The sequence below is a fragment of the Jaculus jaculus genome, chromosome 5, assembly GCF_020740685.1.
Source record: "Jaculus jaculus isolate mJacJac1 chromosome 5, mJacJac1.mat.Y.cur, whole genome shotgun sequence".
NCBI classification, from domain to species: Eukaryota; Metazoa; Chordata; class Mammalia; order Rodentia; family Dipodidae; genus Jaculus; species Jaculus jaculus.
This window is the reverse complement of record NC_059106.1, coordinates 107,025,202-107,048,303: the sequence shown is the minus strand read 5'-3', so window position 1 is coordinate 107,048,303 and position 23,102 is coordinate 107,025,202. Positions and strand designations below refer to the sequence as shown.

At 38.5% G+C, this 23,102-nt stretch overlaps 1 protein-coding gene across 9 annotated transcripts in view; it reads right to left on the bottom strand.

The window, feature by feature from the left end:
* The window catches only part of Dtnb (dystrobrevin beta), a 395,702-nt gene that overhangs the window by 264,884 nt on the left and 107,716 nt on the right, over positions 1–23,102 (bottom strand). For all 9 annotated transcript variants that reach the window (XM_045151240.1, XM_045151239.1, XM_045151241.1 and 6 more), the window contains 2 exons: positions 21,120–21,205; positions 11,947–12,101 (listed from right to left, as the gene is read on the bottom strand). In XM_045151240.1, coding sequence (XP_045007175.1) covers positions 11,947–12,101; positions 21,120–21,205 — 241 coding nt within the window. The remainder of the gene's footprint in view (positions 1–11,946; positions 12,102–21,119; positions 21,206–23,102) is intronic.

Genomic DNA, 23,102 nt, shown 5'->3' with positions numbered 1-23,102 from the left:
ATCATGTACCCATTCCCTACTACTTCTTTGTTCAAATCCCTATAAAAAACCTGCCCCCTTGCTGCTCAGGGCTCTTGTACAGATCTACTATGTTGGTGAACTCAAGAGTCCGAGCTTAAGCCTGAAATAAAGCTCCTTGCCCTTGCATACGTGTTTGGTTCTCCTTGGTGGTCACTGGGGGTGCTGAGAATTGGGCATAGCAACCAGCACAAGAAAATCTCTACCAGCACCTCTACCATGACCCAAACCTTTCAGCCATGGAGAAGGCAAGGGCAACACAACTTCCAACAAAGACCAGTTTTATCAAAGTAAATATTGGCTCACAGGTGCAAATCTTGTGATATATTAGTTAAGTGTAGGAGAAATGTTCTTACAGCTCTGTCACCTGTAACCACAGCTTCTCGTGACAATGCAATAGAAATGGAGGCAGCAGCAGTTCATATAACCAAACTCAATTTCTCTCCATAACAGACAGTACTTAAGATACTCATCCTAGCTTAGAGAAATGTCTCAGTGATTAAATGCACTTCCTGTACAAGCAGGAGGGTGTAAGGAGGTCTGAAATTGCCCAAGTTCTAATTTCCAGATCTTGTGTAAACAGGTGGGTGTGGCAATGTGTACCTAAAACCCAGATACTACAAAGTAGAACAGAGACCACCTGGGCTTTTGAAAAACAGCAAGCTTGGAGTCAGTAAGAGACTTGGCTCAAGGAAGACTAGGCAGAAGAGTCAGGAAGCAGAACACTGGCCATTCTGCTCCAATCACCACAGGCAAGCACCCCACCTCCCATACATGAGTGCATGGGGCACAGCAAAGTCACATACATGAGCACGCAAACGTGTACATGCCCCACAAAAGAAATAACAAAAATTCACCTTCTACTTTAATTATGATCACATCTTTGTTCATCCCAGAACATTAAAATGTTAAGAAAAATGGCATGAGAATAAGCAGTGCAAGGCTGGAGAGATGGCTTAGCGGTTAAGCACTTGCCTGTGAAGCCTAAGGACCCCAGTTCGAGGCTCGATTCTCCAGGACCCACGTTAGCCAGATGCACAAGGGGGTGCACGCGTCTGGAGTTCGTTTGCAGTGGCTGGAAGCCCTGGCGCGCCCATTCTTTCTCTCTGCCTCTTTCTCTGTCACTCTCAAATAAATAAATAAAAATGAACAACAACAACAATAAAAAGAATAAGCAATGCTATTTTCATTTGGCCTTGGTTCAGTTTTCTGGTTGACGGCATATGAACCAACTTGCACTAAAGAAACACACTGTAAGGGGCAAACTGTACAAAATGCCCATTTCATCTTCCGGTTAAGATGGCTGCATAGGAACCATGGCAAGGCAGCCAAGGGGAAAAAAAGACAAAAACAAACAAACAAAAAAACACCAGCAAAATATACTCTTTTATGAAAAAAGTGAGGTGTATAAGAAATTACCAATGGCAGCAGAGAAGTAGGAGAGACCCAGAGCATCTACAGCCCAAATAGGCAGGCAGAAGCGGCTCAAACAGTGGCGGCACCAGGTCCGCAGGGCCACAAATGCAAGGCTCGGCTTGAACTGCAGGAAAAGCCAGGTGAGGGGATTTTCTACTCACACCAGAGCTCCTCACAAACTCAAGAAACATGAAGGGAATACCGAAACAGCCAACAGAGGACCAGATCACGAAGTAGAGGATTATGTAGACCAGCAGGAGAACTAGAGCCACCCCTCCACCACGACCACCACTGCAAGCACCATCAAGCACCAGAGAAAAGGGGAAGGGAGATCACAGCACCCAGTACCAGTGACCAGAACAGTGATCCAGCTACCCAGCCAACCTACTTGAACCCACAGCGCACCATAGAGGGACCCAAGCAGGAGTACAGCATAACCGAGACCAAAATCATCCCAAAAGGTAACTGGGATTACACTAGGTAGGCACCCACCAAATAAGCCTAAACCGAACTGCTAATGGCACCTTCCACATCAGAAAAAATTATATGTCAAATCTGATGGATGGTTGGATTTGCCATTCTTTTTTTTTAAATTTTTTTAAAATTTTTTATTTCTTTATTTGAGAGCGACAGACAGAGAGAGAAAGACAGATAGACGGAGAGAGAGAGAATGGGCACGCCAGGGCTTCCAGCCTCTGCAAACGAACTCCAGACGCATGCGCCCCCTTGTGCATCTCGCTAACGTGGGACCTGGGGAACCGAGCCTCAAACCGGGGTCCTTAGGCTTCACAGGCAAGCGCTTAACCGCTACGCCACCTCTCCAGCCCAGGATTTGCCATTCTTAAATAAGACTATTTTGGGCTTGTTATTTGTTGCTTCCTGATTTATAGTGGCTTTATTTCCTCTTCTATCATTCATTAGGGAAGGGACTTACTTGGTCACAAAATGACTTGGAACCTTCAACAGACCAGAAATCTTAACCTCCTAGTTGACAGGATTAAGGGTGTGGGGCAACACATACCCTAAGGGATTGAGACTTTGTTAGAGGATCTGTTATAATACCTACTCTTGCATACATACTCTGTTCCGGTTTTCATTGAATGTGTACATTGTTTAGTTAAATTTTAGAATCTGGCTGTATTTTTGTTCCACTCAGCCTACTTGAATACTCTCACAGCAGGCAAACCCAACATCTAGGGTCACACCTAACCCCTAACCTCCTACCCTGAAGATATATCAGGTAGATTGATACATCTAATAATACTGCAGCTACTAGAAAATCCAAGCATTAAATTAATCCAAGATGCAAAAATATGTACATTATAACACAAGAAATACAAAACATCAAGACATTATAAATCCCCCCCAAAAAGCATTAATGCATCGAAAATGACCTCCACTGAGAATGAATTAGAGGAAATGCCTGAAAAAGATTTCAAGAGAATGATTATAATAAATATGCTCAAAGAAGTAAAAGAGGAAATCAAAGGAATGACAGATGAAATCAAAGGAATCAAAGAAGACACAGAAAACCAATTTAATGAAATAAAGAGGTCAATACAAGACACAAATAAGGAAATACAAATAATAAAGAAAAACCAGTCAGAATTATTAGCAATGAAGAACACAGTTAATGAAATAAAAAAACTCTGTAGAAAATCTCACCAGTAGAATGGATGAAGGAGAGGACAGAATATCTAAGCTAGAAGACCAGGTGGCAGATCTAATACAGTCCAACAAAGAGAAAGATAAATTAATAGGAAAGTACGAATGGGAATTTCAATATATTTGGGACACTATGAAAAGATCAAACATAAGAATTCAGGATATAGAAGAAGGGGAAGAATTTCACTCCAAAGGCATAGTAGGCATTTTCAACAAAATCATAAAAGAAAACGTCCCCCATTTTGGGAAAGAAGTGGCAACGCAGATCCAGGAATCCTTTAGAACACCAGCCAGACAAAACTTGGAAAGAACCTCTGCTCGCCATATTATAGTTAAACTACCAAACATACAAACCAAAGAAAAAATATTGAAAGTAGTTAGAGAGAAAAATTAAGCTAGATACAAAGACAAGCCCATCAGGATCAGATTACTCAAAACAAATTTTAAAAGCCAGAAGGTCTTGGAATCATATATTCCAACTTCTGAAAGATAACAACTGTCAACCACGGTAACATTATCTTGCAGAATTATCCATTCAAATAGACAGAGAAATAAGGACATTCCACAACAAAAGCAGCATAAAGGAATATTTGAAGACAAAACCAGCTCCACAGAAAGTGCTTGAAAGAATCTTCAATGCTGAAGAGAAAGAAAAGCACACATATAAGAAACCTGGAAAAAACAAACCATACTCAAATACTAGCTAATATAGACAGCAAAGGTAAAACCGGAAGAACTACCAAAAAATGGCAAAAATAAATGCACTAATATCTCTTAGTATCAATGGCCTCAATGCCCCAACCAAAAGAGATAGGTTTGCAGACTGGGTTAAAAAGCAGGATCCTTCAATTTGTTGCCACCAAGAAACTTACCTTTCTACAAAGGATGGACACTATCTTGGGGTAAAAGGTTAGAAAATGGTATTTCAAGCAAATGGGCCTAGAAAACAAGCAGGGGTTGCTATCCTAATATCTGACAAGGTACACTTCAGTCCAACATTAGTTAGGAAAGATGAGGAAGGCCACTTTATATTGATTAAAGGCACACTCCAACAAGAGGACATTATGATCCTAAACATATATGCACTTACTATGGGAGCTCCAAACTTCATCAAACAAATGCTATTAGAATTAAGGTCACATATAAGACCAAACACAGATATAGTGGGGGACTTCACCCCACTTTCATCAATTGACATGTCATCCCAATTAAAAATAAACAGAGGCATCTGGACTAAATGAGGTCATAGAAGGAATGGACCTAACAGATATATACAGGACATTTCATCCAAATGCTGCAGAATACACATTCTTTTCAGCACTACATGTAACATTCTCTAAAATAGAGCATATATTAGGACACAAAGCAAATCTTAACAAATACAGGAAAACTAAAATAATCCTTGCATTCTATCCACATGGAATCAAACTACAAATCAACTGCAAGAAAAGCTAATGAGCATACACAAAATCATGGAAACTAAACAATACACTACTAAATGATGAATGGGTCAATGAGGAAATCAAAAAATTCATATAAACAAATGATAATGAGAACACAACATACCAAAACCTTTGGGACACAATGAAGGCAGTACTAAGAAAGAAATTTATAGCTTTAATTGCCTATATTAAGAAATAAAAAAAGTCTCAAGCAAACAACCTACTGCTTTACCTTAAAGGCTTGGAAAAAGAAGAACAAGGCAAACCGAAAACTAGTAGATGGGAAGAAATAATAAAGATTAAGGCAGAAATTAATGAAACAGAAACCAAAAAAACAATCCAAAGAATCAAAGAAACAAAGAGTTGGTCCTTTGAAAGGATAAACAAGATTGATAAACCCTTAGCAAATCTGACAAAAAGAAAGAGAGACACAAATTAATAAAACTAGAGATGAAAAAGGCAACATCATAACAGATACCAGAGAAAATTAAAAAATCCTAGGAGCATATTATAAAAACAAATATTCCACTAAGTATGAAAATCTGAAGGAAAGAGATGATTTTCATGATTTATATGACCTACCTAAATTAAGTCACAGTAAGATTAATCACTTAAATACACCTATAAAAGTATGGAGAGCCAAGTAGTTATCAAAAATCTCCCAAGTTAAAAAAGTCCAGGCCCAGATGGATTCACTGGTGAATTTTACTACACCTTCAAGGAAGCACTAAGGAACACCAAGGATTTTTAAACTTTTCCAAGAAATAGAAAAAGAAGGAATCCTACCAAACTCCTTCTATGAAGCCAGCATCACCCTGATAACAAAACCAGGCAAAGACAGAACAAAAAAAGAAAATTACAGACCAATGTCCCTCAAAAAAACAGATGAAAAAATTCTCAACAAAATATTGGCAAATAGAATACAAGAATATATCAGAAAGATCATGTACGCTTTATCCCACAGATGCAGGGATGGTTCAACATACGCAAATCAATAAATGTAATACGTTATATAAATGGACTGAAAGACAAGTATCACATGATCATCCCATTAGATACAGAGAAAGCATCTGACTAAACCAATATCCCTTCATGATAAAAGTCCTATAGAGACTTGAAATAGAAGGAACATATCTCAACATAATAAAGGCTATTTATGACAAGCCTACAGACAACATATTACTACATGGAGAAAAACTGGAAGCTTTTCCACTAAAATTAGGAACAAGACAAGGGTATCCACTGTCCCCACTTTTATTTATTATAGCACTGTAAGTCTTAGCCATAGCAATAAGGCAAGAGACACACATAAAAGGGATACAAATTGGAAAGGAAGAGGTCAGGTTATCATTATTTGCAGATGACATGATTCTATACATAAAGGACTGTAAAGACTCTACCAGCAAACTGTTAGAGCTGATAAACACATATAGCCATGCAGCAGGATACAAAATAAACACACAGAAATCAGTAGCCTTTCTATATGCTAACAACAAACACACAGAGTATGTAAGCTAACAATTACTCCCATTCATAATTGCATAAAAAAGTACCTTGGAATAAACCTAACTAAGGAAGTGAAAGATCTCTACAATGAAAACTTCAAAACACTCAAGCAAGAAATTGCAGAAGACACTAGGCAATGGAAAAATAACCCTTGTTCTTGGATCAAAAGAATCAATATTGTGAAAATGGCAATCTTACCAAGAGCAATCTACACATTTAATGCAATCCCCATTAAAATTCCAATGGCGTTCTTCATGGAAATAGAAAAAAAAAATCCAAAAATTCATTTGGAAGCACAGAAAAATCTCAAATATATAAAACAATACTGAGCAACAAAATCAAGGCTGGTGGTGACACCATACTGATTTTAACCTATACAACAGAGCCATAGTAACAGAAACAGCATGGTAACTGGCACAAAAGTAGACATATAGATCGATAGAACAGAATAGAGGACCCAAATGTAAGTCCAGGAAGCCATAGCCACCCGATATTCGACAAAAATGCCAAAAAATACTCACTGGAGAAAAGACAGCCTCTTCAGTTAATGGGGCTGGGAAAACTGGATATGTATCTGCAGAAGGATGAAAGGAGATCCTTCTCTGTCTCCATGCACAAGAATTAAGTCCAAATGGACTAAAGACCTTAACATCAGACCGGAAACTATGAAAGTGCTAAAGGACAAAATAGAGGAATCCCTTCTACATATTGGTCTTGGCAATGATTTTCTGAATATAACCCCAATGACTCAGGCAATAAAACCACAGATTAACCACTGGGACCTCATGAAATTACAACAATTATGTACAGCAAAGGACACTGTGAATAAAGCAAAGAGGCAGCCTACAGAATGGGAAAAAATCTTTGCCAGCTATATAAATAATAGAGGATTAATATCTAGGATATACAAAGAACTCAAAAATTAAATAATAAGAAATCAAATAACCCAATTAAAAAATGGTCTATGGAACTATACAGAGAGTTCTCTAAGGAAGAAATACAGATGACATATAAGCATCTAAAAAAATGTTCTACATTCCTAGATACCAGGGAAATTCAGATTAAATCTATGTTGAGAGTCCATCTCACTCCTGTCAGATTGGCTACCATCATGAAAACGAATGACCATAAATGTTAGTGAGGATGCAGAAAAAGAGGAACCCTTCTACATTGTTGGTGAGAATTTAATCTGGTCCAGCCATTATAGAAATCAGTATAGAGGCTCCTGAGAGAGCTAAAAATAGATTTACCATATGATCCTGCTATACCACTCCTAGGCATATATCCTAAGGACACATCTCATTACCTTAGAGACACTTGCTCAACCATGTTTATTGCTGCTCAATTTATAATAGCTGTGAAATGGAACCAGCTTAGATTTCCCTCAACTGATGAGTGGATAATGAAGATATGGCACATTTACACAGTGGAGTTCTACACAGCAGTAAAGAAAAATGAAGTTGTGAAATTTGTGGGAAAATGAATGGATCTGGAAAGGATTATACTAAGTAAGGTCACCCAGGCCCAGAAAGCCAAGCATTGCATGTTCTCTCTCATATGTGGATACTAGCTAGATGATTGGACTTCTGTGTGAGTAGGAAGAAATCTCAGTAGCAAAGGCTAGTAAGCTAGAAAAGAGATATAAAGGGAAGAGAAAGAAAGGGAGGGGGGTACTTAACAGGATGGTATTGTACATATGTAAGTAGAATAATAGATTAATGGGGGTGAAAAGGTCCAAGTGAGGTCAGGGGAAGAGATTGAGTGAAGGAAAGGCAGAGGGAGGGGTAATCAATATCTGAGAGGATATAAATACATATGGAAACCTACTTTTTTAGACAATGGAACACTCAGGAGCCATAGATTGTTACTAGAAATTTTTCAGCGCCAGGGATGGAATACCTTCCAATTAGTTTTTGGCCAGGGAGGTCCCTGATGCCCCCCAAACATTATATACCATTGCCAAGGCCCTTGGTTTCCCACCAGGAATCGATGGTAAGACCCTATTGCTGCAGACTCCATATACTTGGGCTGCAAGGCCACTGAGAAATCCTGCTGGAACTGAGCTGATAACCTCCTCCATGTAGACCAGCTGACAGAAAGCTAGAAGAAGCCATTCCCATGCAGTTCAATGGGAGAGAGAGATACCACCAAGTGAAGATACTCAACAGTGGACACTGCAAGCCTTATTTTTGCCAGTCAGGCCAAATGAGCCAACAGGTGCAATAGTGGCACAACTGTCTTGGTGGAAACCAACTGCCCTATAATTAGACTCGAAGCCCGCTCCATGGGACAGAATACATCCCTGATACTGAAAATCCAAAACAGGGTAGTCATGAGCCCTAGGGGTGTAACATCTGTTGCTGTCTGGCTAAATGTATATACTATGCTCATCAAACTGCCCAGTAAGTACTTCTCTTAATGTTCATACCTATATATTACTCTCACTTTTGGTTAGAGAACCTTCTCTTTTCAAATGGCAGTGACTTTGCGATGACTCAGAAAGCATCATAGTCCTGGGAAGAAGTGACAGGAGTGCTCAGGTCTGCAATATCTCTATTACATCTTCCAATGCTCAGGGTCCATTGTGGAAGAGGTGGTGAAAAAAAATGTAAGAGCCGATGGAAGGGTAGGATTCCTTACCTCATGCTCCTCCAGACACAAAATGGCCTGGATATTCATGACCTCACAGTGCCTGACACTACCTACACAAGACCATCATAATAGGAAGAAAAGATCATGACATCAAAATAAGAGAGACTGATTGAGAGGAGGAGGGGATATTCTGGAGAATGGAATTTCAAAGGGGAAGGTGGGGATAGGGAGAGCATTACAATGGGATATTGTTTATACAGTCTCATTTTCTTGATCACTGTAGTATTGTTTCTATTATTTCTGAGGCTTCTTTTTATGTCATCTTCACAAATTTAGGAAAAAAGTTTCTCTTGATGGAGATGAGCTTCTCAGTCTTTTCCAACTTTGATATATTTAAAATAAGGATTGGTTTTTATTGTCACAGAATCTGAAGTTAAGTGAACTGCTGCACACTTGCTGGTGCCTAAGGGGCTCACAATGAGACAAGGTAATCTATACTACCCCAGTACACTCAATGAATTAGCAGTTACATTTCTAAAATTTCTTCAACATTTTAACCCTATTAGGTTCTCATCACAGTCCTTCGACTATAATTATCAATGACTACTTTAGGTTGGTTCCTACCATAACTGTCATTCACTTGTGAAGCACCATTCTTCATTAATGGCCTGTATCCTGCCACTGCTACTGAAAAGCAACACTACAGAACTAGTTAACTGTCCAGCTGGGCCTCTGGGAAGCAACTTGTATAAAAGCCATTTGTGTATCATCTACAAGATCACCCAGAGCACCGTGTGGACAGCCATCTGGAGCACTGTGCCAGTGCAGAAGCAGTGGCAACAAGAAAGACACCTCAGGAGTGGTCTGTGGATCTGGCACCATGCTCATCATTGTTCACACCATCCTAGGACATTCTCAGACTAAGCCTAACTCTGGAGAGCCTCACATCAGTTGAACATGAATGATCAGAGGAAAATGCTACCTATATTTTATTAGAATAAGCTGGTGCTGGTTGCCATTTATGTTGGGAATTAAGGAAAATGAATAGAAGTAAAATGTATACAAAACTCATTAGCTAAGTGTGCCTAGATTTGGGAAGAATATCTCCTCCCAAGTTATGATGGCAGAATCTAGGTCATGGGTGCCAAGTGATCTCTAAGCAAATTATAAAATAATGTTTGATGTCTGAATTCAGATAAATATGAATTCTTAGCCTTAAACATAAAATATGTATGTTAGTTATTGTGGGACTCAAATATTCCTTACATATTTTAATTTGGGGGGGAGGGAAAGGGGTTCCCCATGTAGCCCTAACTGGCCTCAAACATGTAGTGATCTTTCTGCCTCAGCCTCCCAAGTGGTGAAATTATAGGCATGCACAACCACAGCTGGCTTAATTTTTTATTATTACATAATTTCAGGCTTATAGAAAGATTGTAAAAAGATTATTAGAAAATTCCCTTAATCTGTATCTTTCCTATGTTAACAATGCAGAAGGATGCTCCTTTATCCTTAAAGACTTCAGAATAAACTTCTTAAAAACCAAGATAGTCTCTGATGTAATAAAAGTTAAACAGCAAAACAGGAAATTAACATTCATTAGTAGAATACTATTATTGATCTAACCTTATTCAGATTTTGCCAATTATCATTTGTTTGTGTATACACACACACACATTTTTTTTTTTGAGGGGGGCAGAGAGAGAGAATGGGCACACCAGTGCCTCAAGACACTGCAAACAAACTTCAGATGCATGTACCACTATGTGCATTTGGCTTACATGGGTACTGGGGAATTAAACCTTGGTTCCTGGGTTTTGCAGGAAAGTGCCTTTTCCACTAATCCACCTCTCCAGCCCTATCCTGTGTCTTATAACATTTAAAAAAAAAAATCACCCTTGATCATGAGCTGCATTCAGTTTTCACATCTCTCTAGACTTCTTTAATACAGAATGCTTCCTCTTTTTTTTTTTCTTGTTGTTTAAGGCATTGACTTTTTTTAGGTGTTCAGGCCAGTAACACTGTAGAAATCCCTTCATTTGGTTTTGTCTACTGTTTTCTCAAGATTTGTTTGAGGCTATACTTTTCTTGGCAGAAAAGTCTCAGTTCATCCAGTTGTCAGGTTTTTTTTTTCATTGGTGATAGGCATTCTGATCTCTTGGCTAAAGTTATGTCTGACAGAGTTCTCACACTAAAGTTAACGTTTCCTTTGGTATTTAAGAAATATCTTCTGACAAGATACTTTCAGACTGAGTCAATATCCCATTTCCATTATCTATTTTACCATTGGTTTTATAGAGATACTTTTGTTAATTTCACTTTTCAATTTTCTAAATAGTCTTTATTTTCTTTTAGCTACTCTCTACCTTAAAAACCTGGGTGTCACTGAGTATCTACTCTGCCCTCAGTCTTTGAGGTAGAGTTAACATCTCAGGAACCCTCTTATACCAGCCTCAAGGCAAAGCATACAAATCCATCTTTCTGTCCCAAGAAAAGGAAGTGTACAATCAGGGATTTTACAGTGGTACTTGACTACTACTGCACAGCATGCCTTGTCTCCAGTATTGCTATAGTCTGATATAAAAATCCCTATACTTCACAGGTTTTTTTTTTTTTTTTTGTTCTGTTTTGTTTTTGGTTTTTCGAGGTAGGGTCTCACTCTGGTCCAGGCTGACCTGGAATTAACTCTGTTATCTCAGGGTAGCCTTGAACTCATGGCGATCCTCCTACCTCTGCCTCCCGAGTGCTGGGATTAAAGGCGTGCGCCACCATGCCCAGCTCTATACTTCACAGTTTAAAAGACTCATTTGAAGGTGGGCATGGTGGCACATGCCTTTAATCCCAGCACTCAGGAGGCAGAGGTAGGAGGACTGCCATGAGTTCAAGGTCACCCTGAGACTACATAATGAATTTCAGGACAGCCTGTGCTAGAGCGAGACCCTACCTCAAACAAAACCAAAAAAAAAAAAAAAAAAAAAAAAAGACTCATTTGAAAAAGAATCAACATCCAGTAGCAACAATGTAAATACTTCTTAAAATATTTTTCTTTATATATTTCAGATTATTCCTTTTTTTTTCCAGAAAAGATCTTCCCTTCCCCACAAGAGTTTGCAAATGTATTTATACATACACACATGCACACACACACCTGTCTATTTTTATTCATCCTCCCTTCTTTAAAGTTGTTTTTTCCCCCACTTAAGACCTTATATACCCTAGACTGGAAGCCATCTAGTGAAATCTGGTGGAAATGTGGAAGGACAGATGAGAATTTCTCTAGCCCTAGGTTTTGTCAAGTAGCCCTTACCTGCTGTGGGAAACAGGTGCGGACTGCATGCTCTGTGTAGCCAAAGGATGGCCCTTCAAAGACAGCTGTGGGGAGCTTCAGTACCTCCTTCAGAAACTGGTCAAATTTGCTAAATATCATTAAGCCACTGGAATCTGACATCTGGGAGAAAACATCTATGAAAACAAAACCAAACAAAGTCAAAATATGAGAAGATACAAGCTTTTATAAATGGCTCTATGTTAATTGTAACACACCAAAAAATTGCCATTCAAAAGTGCCATAAAGAAATTGCCTCTTAGCTTTTTTGGCTAAAATCAAGTGTACCATAAAGCTATGGCTTTAGTTGATATTCAAACTATTCTCATTATGATTAACATTGTACCTTTGTAAGCAAGGCCTCTCAATTCCATCCGCTTAATATCACACCTATATCCAAATCAAATGCTACTCAGGTATGTTCACCGATCTTCTTTGAGTAAGTGTAACTGAATGATAACTGTATTTATGATACCCACTGTCCCAAGAAAAATTTGTGGCAGCATTCCTCAATATTTGTGTTTATATAAAGCATATACATAGCATTTGAGAGATGAGAGATAGAGTTAGAAGGATGAGGAGCTCAGAAGTTCAAAACCAGCCTGTGCTACACAAGACCCTGCTTCAAAAAAAAAACACATGAAGATTTGAGTTTATGAATATGTTAGCACTGTGGTAAGACAGTGAAATTGTACTACACATGTAGATTCATATTACAATTAGGCAATTAAATACCCAAGATGGAAAAAATTTGACTGAATAAAGAATATTTATACATACGCATATATATTTAATTTATTATCCAAAGAGAGGTGCAGATATATAGAGAGAATGGGTATGCCAGGGCCTCCAGCCACTGTAAACAAACTCCAAATACACGCTACCCTGTGGATTTGGCTTATGTGGGTACTGGGGAATCAAACCTGGGTCCTTGGGCTTCACAGGCAAGTACCTTAATTATTAAGCTATTTCTCAAGTCCCATGAATATTTTCTTAAAATGTCTCCAAAAATAAGCAGGAGAAACAAAAATAAGGTTTGTGGTATCACCATACCTGATTTTAACCTATGCTACATAGCCATAGTAACAAAATCAGTATGGTACTGGCACAAAAACAGACATGTAGATAAGTGGAACAGAATAGAGGACACAGATGTAAGTCCAGGTAGCTATAGCCACCTGATATTCGATAAAAATGCCAAAAACGCTCATTGGAGAAAAGACAGCCTCTTCAGCAAATGGTGTTGGGAAAACTGGATATATATCTGTAGAAGGATGAAAATAGATTCTTCTCTCTCTCCCTGCACAAGAATTAAGTCCAAATGGATTAAAGACCTTAACATCAGACCTGAAACTCTGAAACTGCCAGAGGATAAAGCAGGGGAATCCCTTCAACATATTGGTCTTGGCAAAGACTTTCTGAATACAACCCCAGTTGCTCAGGCAATAAAACCACAGATTAATCACTGGGACCTCATGAAATTACAAAGATTTCGCACTGCAAAGGACACAGTGAAAAAAGCAAAGAGGCAACCTACAGAATGGGAAAAAATCTCAAAGGAAGAAATACGAATGGCATATAAGCATCTAAAAAAGTGTTCTATATCACTAGTCATCAGGGAAATGCAGATTAAAACTACATTGAGATTCCATCTCACTCCTGTCAGATTGGCCACCATCATGAAAACAAATGATCATAAATGTTGGCGGGGATGTGGAAAAAGAGGAACCCTTCTACACTGTTGGTGGGAATGCAATCTGGTCCAGCCATTGTGGAAATCAGTGTGGAGGTTCCTAAAACAGCTAAAGATTGATCTACTATATGACCCAGCTATAGCACTCCTAGGCATATATCCTAAGGACTCATCTAATTTCCTTAGAAGTACATGCTCAACCATGATTATTGCCGCTCAATTTATAATAGCTGGGAAACGGAACCAGCTTAGATGTCCCTCAACTGATGAGTGGATAGTGAAGATGTGGCACATTTATACAATGGAGTTCTACTCAGCGGTAAAGAAAAATGAAGTTATGAAATTTGCAGAAAAATGGATGGATCTGGAAAGGATTATACTAAGTGAGGTAACCCAGGCCCAGAAAGCCAAGCGCCACATGTTCTCCCTCATATGTGGATCCTAGCTACAGATGATTGGGCTTCTGTGTGAGAAGGAAAATACTTAGTAGCAGAGGCCAGTAAGTTAAAAAGGAGATATAAAGGGAAGAGAAAGGAAGGGAGGAGGATACTTAATAGGTTGGTATTGTATATATGTAAGTATAATGATTGAGATGGGGAGGTAATATGATGGAGAATGGAATTTCAAAGGGGAAAGTGGTGGTGGAGGGAGGGTATTACCATGGGATATTTTCTATAATCATGGAAAATGTTAATAAAAATTGTGAAAAGAAAAAAAAAAGCTGGAGAGTGACTAAGGCCAATATCCAACATTGACCTGTGACCTCGACATGCATGTGCAACTCCCACACAAGTATGAACATGCATACATACACACAGCACATCATATACAAATATGCATAAAATAATAAAAATAAAGAGTTCTAACAGAAAAGAATTTAGATGCTAAACCCTAACAAGAAAAAAAATGATTAGGTGAAAGTAGGATAGGGATGGGATTTAGAACTGTAACCAAAGAAGAGAGGGACAAAGTCTTCCTGACAGGAATTCATAGGATATGCCTTTACTTGGTGGTAAACACGAAGCAGGCACTGAAGGAAACCTTCATGGCAAAACATTTATACTGAGAAGTAAGAACTGAGTAAGAAGAATATTTCTGATATGAAAGAAAATTCTGACAGAAAAGCAAGATTTATTTGGTTTTAAAACCTTTTCAGGGCTGGAGAAATGGCTTAGCCATTAAGGTGTGTGCCTGCAAAGCCTAACACAGGTTTGCTTCTCCAGGATCCACATCAGTGAGATGCATATGGTGGCACATGCATCTGTAGTTCATTTGCAATGAGTAGAGACCCTGGCACACCCATTCTCTCTCTATCTGTCTCTCTTTCTCAAATAAACATTTTTAAAAATTTAAAAACCAAAAATTATTTTTAAGAAAAACCTCTTAAATAGAGATGAAATGTTTCTAGCTTTCAAGATTAAATTATTAATGACTGTGACAAAATAAGGGTATAATGGAACTGGAGGTGCAACCTAGAAAATGAGTCTGAATTTCACTACTGACTAGTGATGTAGGGCAGGGGGACTTACATCCAAGACATTTCAATGCTAGGAATCCTATCTGATAGCAAAGGAGATTAGGGAACAAAGCAACTTTTTTATATATTTTAGTTATTTGAGAGAAAGAGGGGGGAAGAGAGGGAGGGAGGGAGACAGAGAAAGAGAATGGGCGTGCCAGGGCCTCCAGCCACTGCAAACGACCTCTAGGTGCATGCACCTCCTTGTGCGTCTGGCTTATGTGGGTCCTGGGGAATCAAGCCAGGGTCCTTTGACTTTGCAGGCAAATATCTTAACTGCTATGCCATGTTCTCCAGCCCAGAACAAAATAATTTTAAAGGTTACGATTATTCTAAAGTTCTAGCTTGGGAAAATGCTGGCAACTGTGACTGAAATAAACTGAAGCTAGAAACCATACTTAGCTTAGAAACTCTATATGGACTGATGAGACATGTTCAGGAGGTGGGAATAATTCATGAACTTTAAATAGGGGAGGAGCATAAGTGAGTTCATTCTTAAATAGCTGGTTACTATTCTTATAATAAAAGGAATAACCATCCACTAAATTGGAATGAAAACAAAAGGTCATTTCACGATGGGGCAGACACTTCAAGGTGCCCATTCACTACCTATTTTCCCTTTTTGCTTATTAGCTGCATGTGACTGTGTTTAGACTGGCATTAATTCTCATTTTAATGTTAATAAAAATTGTGAAAAGAAAAGAAAAAAAGCTGGAGAGTGACTTCCCAGTCCCTTCGGAGTAGATCTCTGGAAAACTATGCTTTCCTAATACAGGCACATCTTTCTTCTCTACACCTGGAATGAGATCTCAACAGCAATCATCACTAGTCAAGTTTCCTGTTGATACTCAACGCATGCATAATAGATAAAACTAGTAATTAATTTGTAGCCACCAATGGAAGAAACAGGACCAGAGGCTATAGCTACCAGGCACATAAAAAGTCATGTGTACCATTTCAAAATCACAAAAACACATCAACAAGTCTGTATCTAATTCATTCAGAGGAATAACAATTGGATAATGATGTAACTAACCACATTCACAAGAGTATTAGTTTCAATTATATGCAGTTGCTTTGTCATGTGAAGAGTTTCAAATAATTCTTTAATCATGAAAAAAGGTATCAGAATTTAGTAGGCCCATATTATAAGAGAAAAAAAAGTATATTTATTTATTTTAAGAAAATAAATACTGCTAGAGCCAAAAACTGAGGTAGCGCATTACTTCTTGAGTTATTGATTTAACATTGTTGTTTTTTAACTAAATAATAATTTCTTACTCTGCAAGAAAATAGTACAAAATGAAGTTAACTTTTTAAATCTTAAATGAAACAGCAAATAATGAATCTAAACTAGTATGAAATACTACTTATCGATAAAAGACCTTAAAGGGCTAAGGAGATGGCTCAGCAGTTAAGGCACTTGGCTGCAAAGCCAAAGGATCCAGGTTCGATTCTCCAGGATGCACCTAAAGCCAGATGCACAAAGTAGTGCACGCATCTGGAGTTTGTTTGCAGTGGCAGGAGACCCTAGTACATCCATATTCATATTCTCTCTCTCTCTCTCTCTCTCTCTCTCTCTCTCTCTCTCTCTCTTTCTTGCAAATAAAATATAAAATATTTTTATAAAGACCTTAAGTAAAGGAGACAATAAAATATAATAAAAATGTCCAGAATGAGGGCTGGCAATAACAAAGGCCATGCATTGAAAGTAGGAGGCCTCAGATTTAGTCTCTAGTACCAATAAGGAATAAAAATGAGTCCTCTAATTACAGCCCTATACCTTTATTGCATTATGGGATGAAATTACTTCCTAGACTCAGTTAATTTCCCCTTCTTTTCCTATTTATATAACTTTGTCCACTCAGAGGGCATTTGGTTACAAAGGCTGTGTGCCACTATTGCACAGTGTTCTCTCCTTGTCTAGCTGGTAGACTGTGTGGCTTGCAGGGTTCCCTGCTTGTTCGTGCTGTTGGTGACCACTGTCTCACAGTAGTTCCCATAGCACTTTCCAGTACCAAGAGGGTTTGCCAGGTAAAGACTGGCTTTCCTCTCAGTTCCCATATTGTCTCGGTGTTCTTAGACAACAGCCTGTAGTGCCTTTAGCAACAGGGTCTTGCCTGTTAGCTCTGTTTGGTAGCCAAGTGCTTGGCAAAGACCTGCATTTATTGGGAAACACACAGATCACTCTGGCCAAATGCTCACTGTGGGGGTTAACCCAGATCTGGCCCTGGGATCCAGCCAGAGGCCCTGGTTTAAGGCCTAAGCTTTCTCTACCTTCTACTGGGCATTACAGTCTGGTCTATCCACCTCCCTTAATGGGGGGTTCTATCTTGTATACTGGTTCCTATTGTGATGACTGCTGCAGCCTTTGGTTTTGTGTGGTTCCCCTCCCCATCCTTCCTTTCTCAGAACCCTCCACCCACCTTCATATTCTTTCCCTCTACTGGTTTGTCAGGTAACTCCTCCACTCCTCTCTACCTGATGCCTTTTCTTCCTGGTCTTATTCTAGTTACATGCCCACAGTCCTAATGCTTGCTTCCTTTTAGACTCTACTTCTACTGGTCCAGTTTAGGAGCAAAATGTGAGAGGAAAACATGTGACATTTGTCTTTCTTACATGTTGTGACCTTGCTTAGGATGGCACTTTCCAAGACCATTCACTTTCCTGCGAGTTTCATTATTTCATTTTTCCTAACTGCTGAGTAGAACTCCATTATGTATATATGTACCACATCTACATTATCCATTTATCAGTTGATGGGCATCTGGGTTGATTCTAATTCCTAGCTATTTTGAACAGAGCAGTGATAAACATGGTTGAGCAAGTATCTCTGATATAGACAGTGGAGTCTTTAGGATAGAAACCAAGGAATGGAACAGCTAAGTCAGATGGTAAGTCTATTTTCATCTATTTCAGGAGTCTCCATACGGTTTTCCATAGTGGTTCTACAAATTTGCATTCCTACCAGCAATGAATAAGGGTTCCTCTTTCCCCACAGCCTTGCCAACATTTGTTGTCCTTTGAGTTTTTGTTGTTTTTTGGATTTTTTTTTTTTTTTGATGAATGAAATCCTAACTAGAATAAGATGGAATCTCAAAGTTGTTTTAATTGCCTTTCTCTGATGACTGTGGATGTTGAGCACATCTTTAAATGAGTACTGGCCATTTATATTTCTTCCTTTGAGAATTCTCTGCTCAGTTCTCTGCCCCATTTTCAAATGGAATGTTCGAATTTATTGCTAAGTTTTGTTGAGTTCTTTGTAGATTCTAGATATTAGGCCTTTGCCAGAGGTACAACTGGTAAGTTTTCTCCTGTTTTGTCAGTTGTCTGTTGGCTCCGTTTACGGTGTGCTTGTCTGTATAACAGCTTTTAAGCCTCATGAGATCCTACAGGTTGAATATTTAATTTCTTGACATACAGGGATCCTATTCAGAAAGTCTTTCCCACTCCTATATTTTGGAGAGTTCTTCCTATTTTTCCTTCAATCATTTTAGAGTTTCAGGTCTCATATTGAGGTAGATGCAGAGAGAGTGAGTATGGGCATGCCAGAGCCTCCTGCCACTGCAAATGAACTGAAGATGCAGGCACCGCTTTGTGCATCTGACTTTATGTGGGTGCTGGGGAATCAAACTCAGCTGTCAGGCTTGGCAAGCAAGTGCCTTTAACACACTGAGCCATCTTTCCCACCCTAAAATCATTTTTTAGAATATCTAAAGCGAAATGGGCAATCTAGCTTTCCAACTCTCAATGTTTTGGTAATGTAAGAAAAACCACACAAAAAAAAAAAAAAACAATTGAACCGATGAAGTAATCCTGAGCCCTCCCTGCCCCATGAAAAACATATGGTCAAACCTCTATACCCTTTGAGTAAGGAGGAGACAGCAGATACAGAGGAACATTCCAAGGATGCTACCACCAAATCCACTCCATCAGAAATACTGCAGGACCAACAATCCAATTTTTTTCAGCAGGTAGACTCACATAGCATCCCAACACTTCTCTAAAGCCATGTCTTCCCTCACATCACCTACAGTCGGACAGTTTCTGACTCTTGGGGCACTTGTATTCTGGCACCTGAATATAAGTATGGATCCTATTACAGAACTATCACTGTGAAGAACAACAGAGTAGCTTAAAACAAGGCTTTAAATTTAGGTAAAATATCACTGTTGCTCCTCTATAAAATGGAGAAAATGCCACTTGGTACTTAAAGGAATGTTTAAGGATTCTATGAGAAAATAAAGCACTTAGCATAAGGCTTGATGTAGATTAGGTAGTCAGTAACTATCTAGTGATTAAATAAATAAAAACACAAGCTGTGAAGTTAAATAGCCATGGATTTCATCTTCAGATGTATCTAACCACCCTCTAGTAAGTAGTAAAATGCCAAAATGGCCAACATAAAAGGAAAGAAATACAAATAAAATAAACAAAAACTCTGTAACAACAAAAGGAGAGATAACTGGGATGGGAGAGAAAAAACAGATTATCAATTTCTAAGTAGCTAAATCTCTCTCTTAAGTATTAAGCAACATTTTCATCATCCAATATACTACCCAATAAAGAAGTATTATTTTTTAAAAGACTAAATTTGATCAATCCTAGTAAAAGCAATTAAATATATTTTCTAACTAAAAGCTTTTGATATAATCATCTTCAAATGTATTTTTATGTATTTTTATTTAAGATATTTTTATTTCTTAATTTGAGACAGAGACACAGAGAGAAAGAGGCAGAGAGACTGAGCATGAGAGAGAATATGAACACACCAGGGCCTCTTGCCACTGCAAACAAACTCCAGGTACATGCACCACTCTGTGCATCTGGCTTTACATGGGTCCTGGGGAATGGAACACAGGCTGTCAGGCTTTACAAGCAAGTGCCTAAAGCCACTGAGCCATCTTTCCTGCACCAAACATTTTTAAAGGATCTTTAAAATGTCAGTATTATTATTTTGAACCTCTTCAGTTTTCTTTAAATTTTATTTATTTATTTATTTGAGAGCGACAGACACCGAGAGAAAGACAGATAGAGCGGGAGAGAGAGAATGGGCACGCCAGGGCTTCCAGCCTCTGCAAACGAACTCCAGACATGTGCGCCCCCTTGTGCATCTGGCTAACGTGGGACCTGGGGAACCGAGCCTCGAACCGGGGTCCTTAGGCTTCACAGGCAAGCGCTTAACCACTAAGCCATCTCTCCAGCCCCAGTTTTCTTACTTTAAAAACACTAACAAGGGGCTGGGAAGATGGCTCAGTGAATAAAGAACTTGACATGCAAGCATGAGCACTGGAATTTAGATCTCAGCACCCACGCAAATACCAGGTGGTCTACCTATAATATCAGCACTCAGAAGGCAGAGAGGATCCCAGGGGCAAAATGACTATCTAGTCTACCCCAATCAGTGAGCCTTGAATTCAAGTGAGAGTTCCTGCCTCAATGAGTAAGGTGAGCTGTGTATGGTGGTGTAAACCTTTAATTCTAGTACTCAGGAGGCACAGGAAGGAGGATGACAGCCTTGGACTACAGAGTGAATTCTAGGTCAGACTGGACTACAGTGACATTATCTTGAAAATAATAATAATAAATATATATATACATATATATGTAAAAAGTATAGTTAAGAAATAAGGTGGAGAATTAATGAGGAAGACATTCGTTAGCTTCTGTTCACCATATGCACATGCACACTCATGTGTACACACACATATGAGCACATACATGCATGCTACACACACACACATGCATGGAAAGAAACCATTAACATTAACCAATCCACTTTTCCATCTGAACAGTAGGTGGCATAGCTCACATAGTCTGAGCCAGCTGCTGCAAAGCGAATGATGTAATTAAAGCACACATAGAAAGAGTATCAGAGTTCTGAAAACACTCATTCATTTATAAATGGCTAGCAGTCCTAATTTTAAAAAATATGAAAATACTTACATCTCAATTTGTCCAGCATTTTTCCACCACACATGGTTGCTAACATAGCTTTAACTGAAAATACAGTCAACTTGCCTCGGCCCTCACTGCAAAATAAATATTAGAAATAATTGCTATCTGGAACTACACAAGCAATCAAATGTATTTTAATATCCAGCAACTAGTAAGTTGATCCTTGCCCTTTTATGTTATCATATGTTGAAACCATGGATTCTGTTTCCCTTGCAAAATTAAAGTTTCTTCTATACAAGGTGGACAATGCTAAAGATAACTCAAATTATCTGAATATGGGTTTTAAAAATAACTGTAATCTCTATTAGGCCTGTGGACAGAAGACAAATGGCATGATTAACCTAAATCGATATTTTAAATTTTTATTTATTTATTTAATAGAAAGAGAGACACACAGAAAGAAAATATGAGCATGCTGGGGCCTTCAGGCACTGCAAACAAACTCCAGATGCATGTGCTACCTTCTGCATCTGGCTTACATGGGTCCTGGGGAATAAAACCTCGGTCCTTTGGCTTTGCAGGCATATTCCTTAATTGCTAAGCCATACTTCCAGCCCTGAATCAACTTCTGAATCAACTAAATCCATTAAATCCACAGCTGAGATGTTTTTAAAAAGTAGTCAAAACTAACTGAAGGATCAGCCAATCTGAAAATACATCTTTACCTAAGGCTAACAACCATATATTGTTACATATTAAACAACAAGGTATAAAGATCTTTATAGGGGCTAGAGAGATGGCTCAGTGGCTAAGGAGTGTGCTTATAAAGCCTAACAATAAAGGTTTGAGTCCCCAGTACCCTCATAAAGCCAGATGCACAAAGTGGCACATGTGTCTGGAGTACATGTTTGCAGTAGCAAGATGCCCTAGCATTTTCGGTCACACTGTTTCTCCATCTCCCTCAAATAAATATTTTAAAAGATTTTATAATACATTCACCTGTTTGATGCAACATCTATATCACCATGTGTTTATTCTAATGACCTTAATCACATCTATCTCAGATCTTTATAGCTCATTGTGAGAAAAATAAAAGGGAAGGGTCAGGAATATTAATGCTTTCTTAGGAACTAGAGGATGAAATAAGAACATAATAAATGAATTACTAAAAGAAATGCTATATACCACCACAGAACTAAGATCACCACTGCTCTGAGACCATGTCCAGTGCTCCATCCTTTCTGTTACACCTTGGTTTCACTGCAGGCAAAATTTCACTAGCTGACTGTTAAAAGTCAGCACATGTGAGTTGATAGTGGGCCTTTGGTTAATTTTATAAGGCATGCACTCAGAAAGTTTCACAGTAACTTAGAGTAAAATATCTTTGCAATAAAGGGAGCAATCCCAAGTTAATTTTGAAAAGCAGATGTCCCATTATATTCACAGGTCCTAATAGGAATGCTGCCCAGGCTGGGGATACATAGTTCAGGGATAGCCTAGCATGTACAAGACCCTGGGGAGATCAGTGTTTCCCATTTTCCAAACCCTCCTTGTACATAAAAAGAGTACTGAGAAAAAGAAAAATGGTCGATAGGCCAGAAGATTCTTAATAAAACCATTGCCAGAAATGCAAATTTTAGTTAAAGTCAGATTTTTAACTCTTACAGCTCATTGAGTTTATTCATAAAATAAAAAGCCTGCTACTTGCTAAAATTATACCTTTTTAAAATATGTAATTCTTCAGATGCTATCCTATGCATTAAGTAATATAGATCTGAAAATGATGAGAAATATTTCAATATCAAATAACCATTGCATTGAGAAAAGGTGGCATGTAAATGAACGTTAAATTAAAAGCTGTAATTTTGTAGTGTGTGTGTGCTATATGTGTATATATGTTCGTATGTATGTGGGTACATGTGTACATGTAGGCATGCATGTGTGTGTGGAGGCCAGAGGCTAACGGTGGCTATCTTCCTCAATTGTTCTCCATCTTATTTACTGAGGCAGGGTCTCTCACTTGAACCCAGA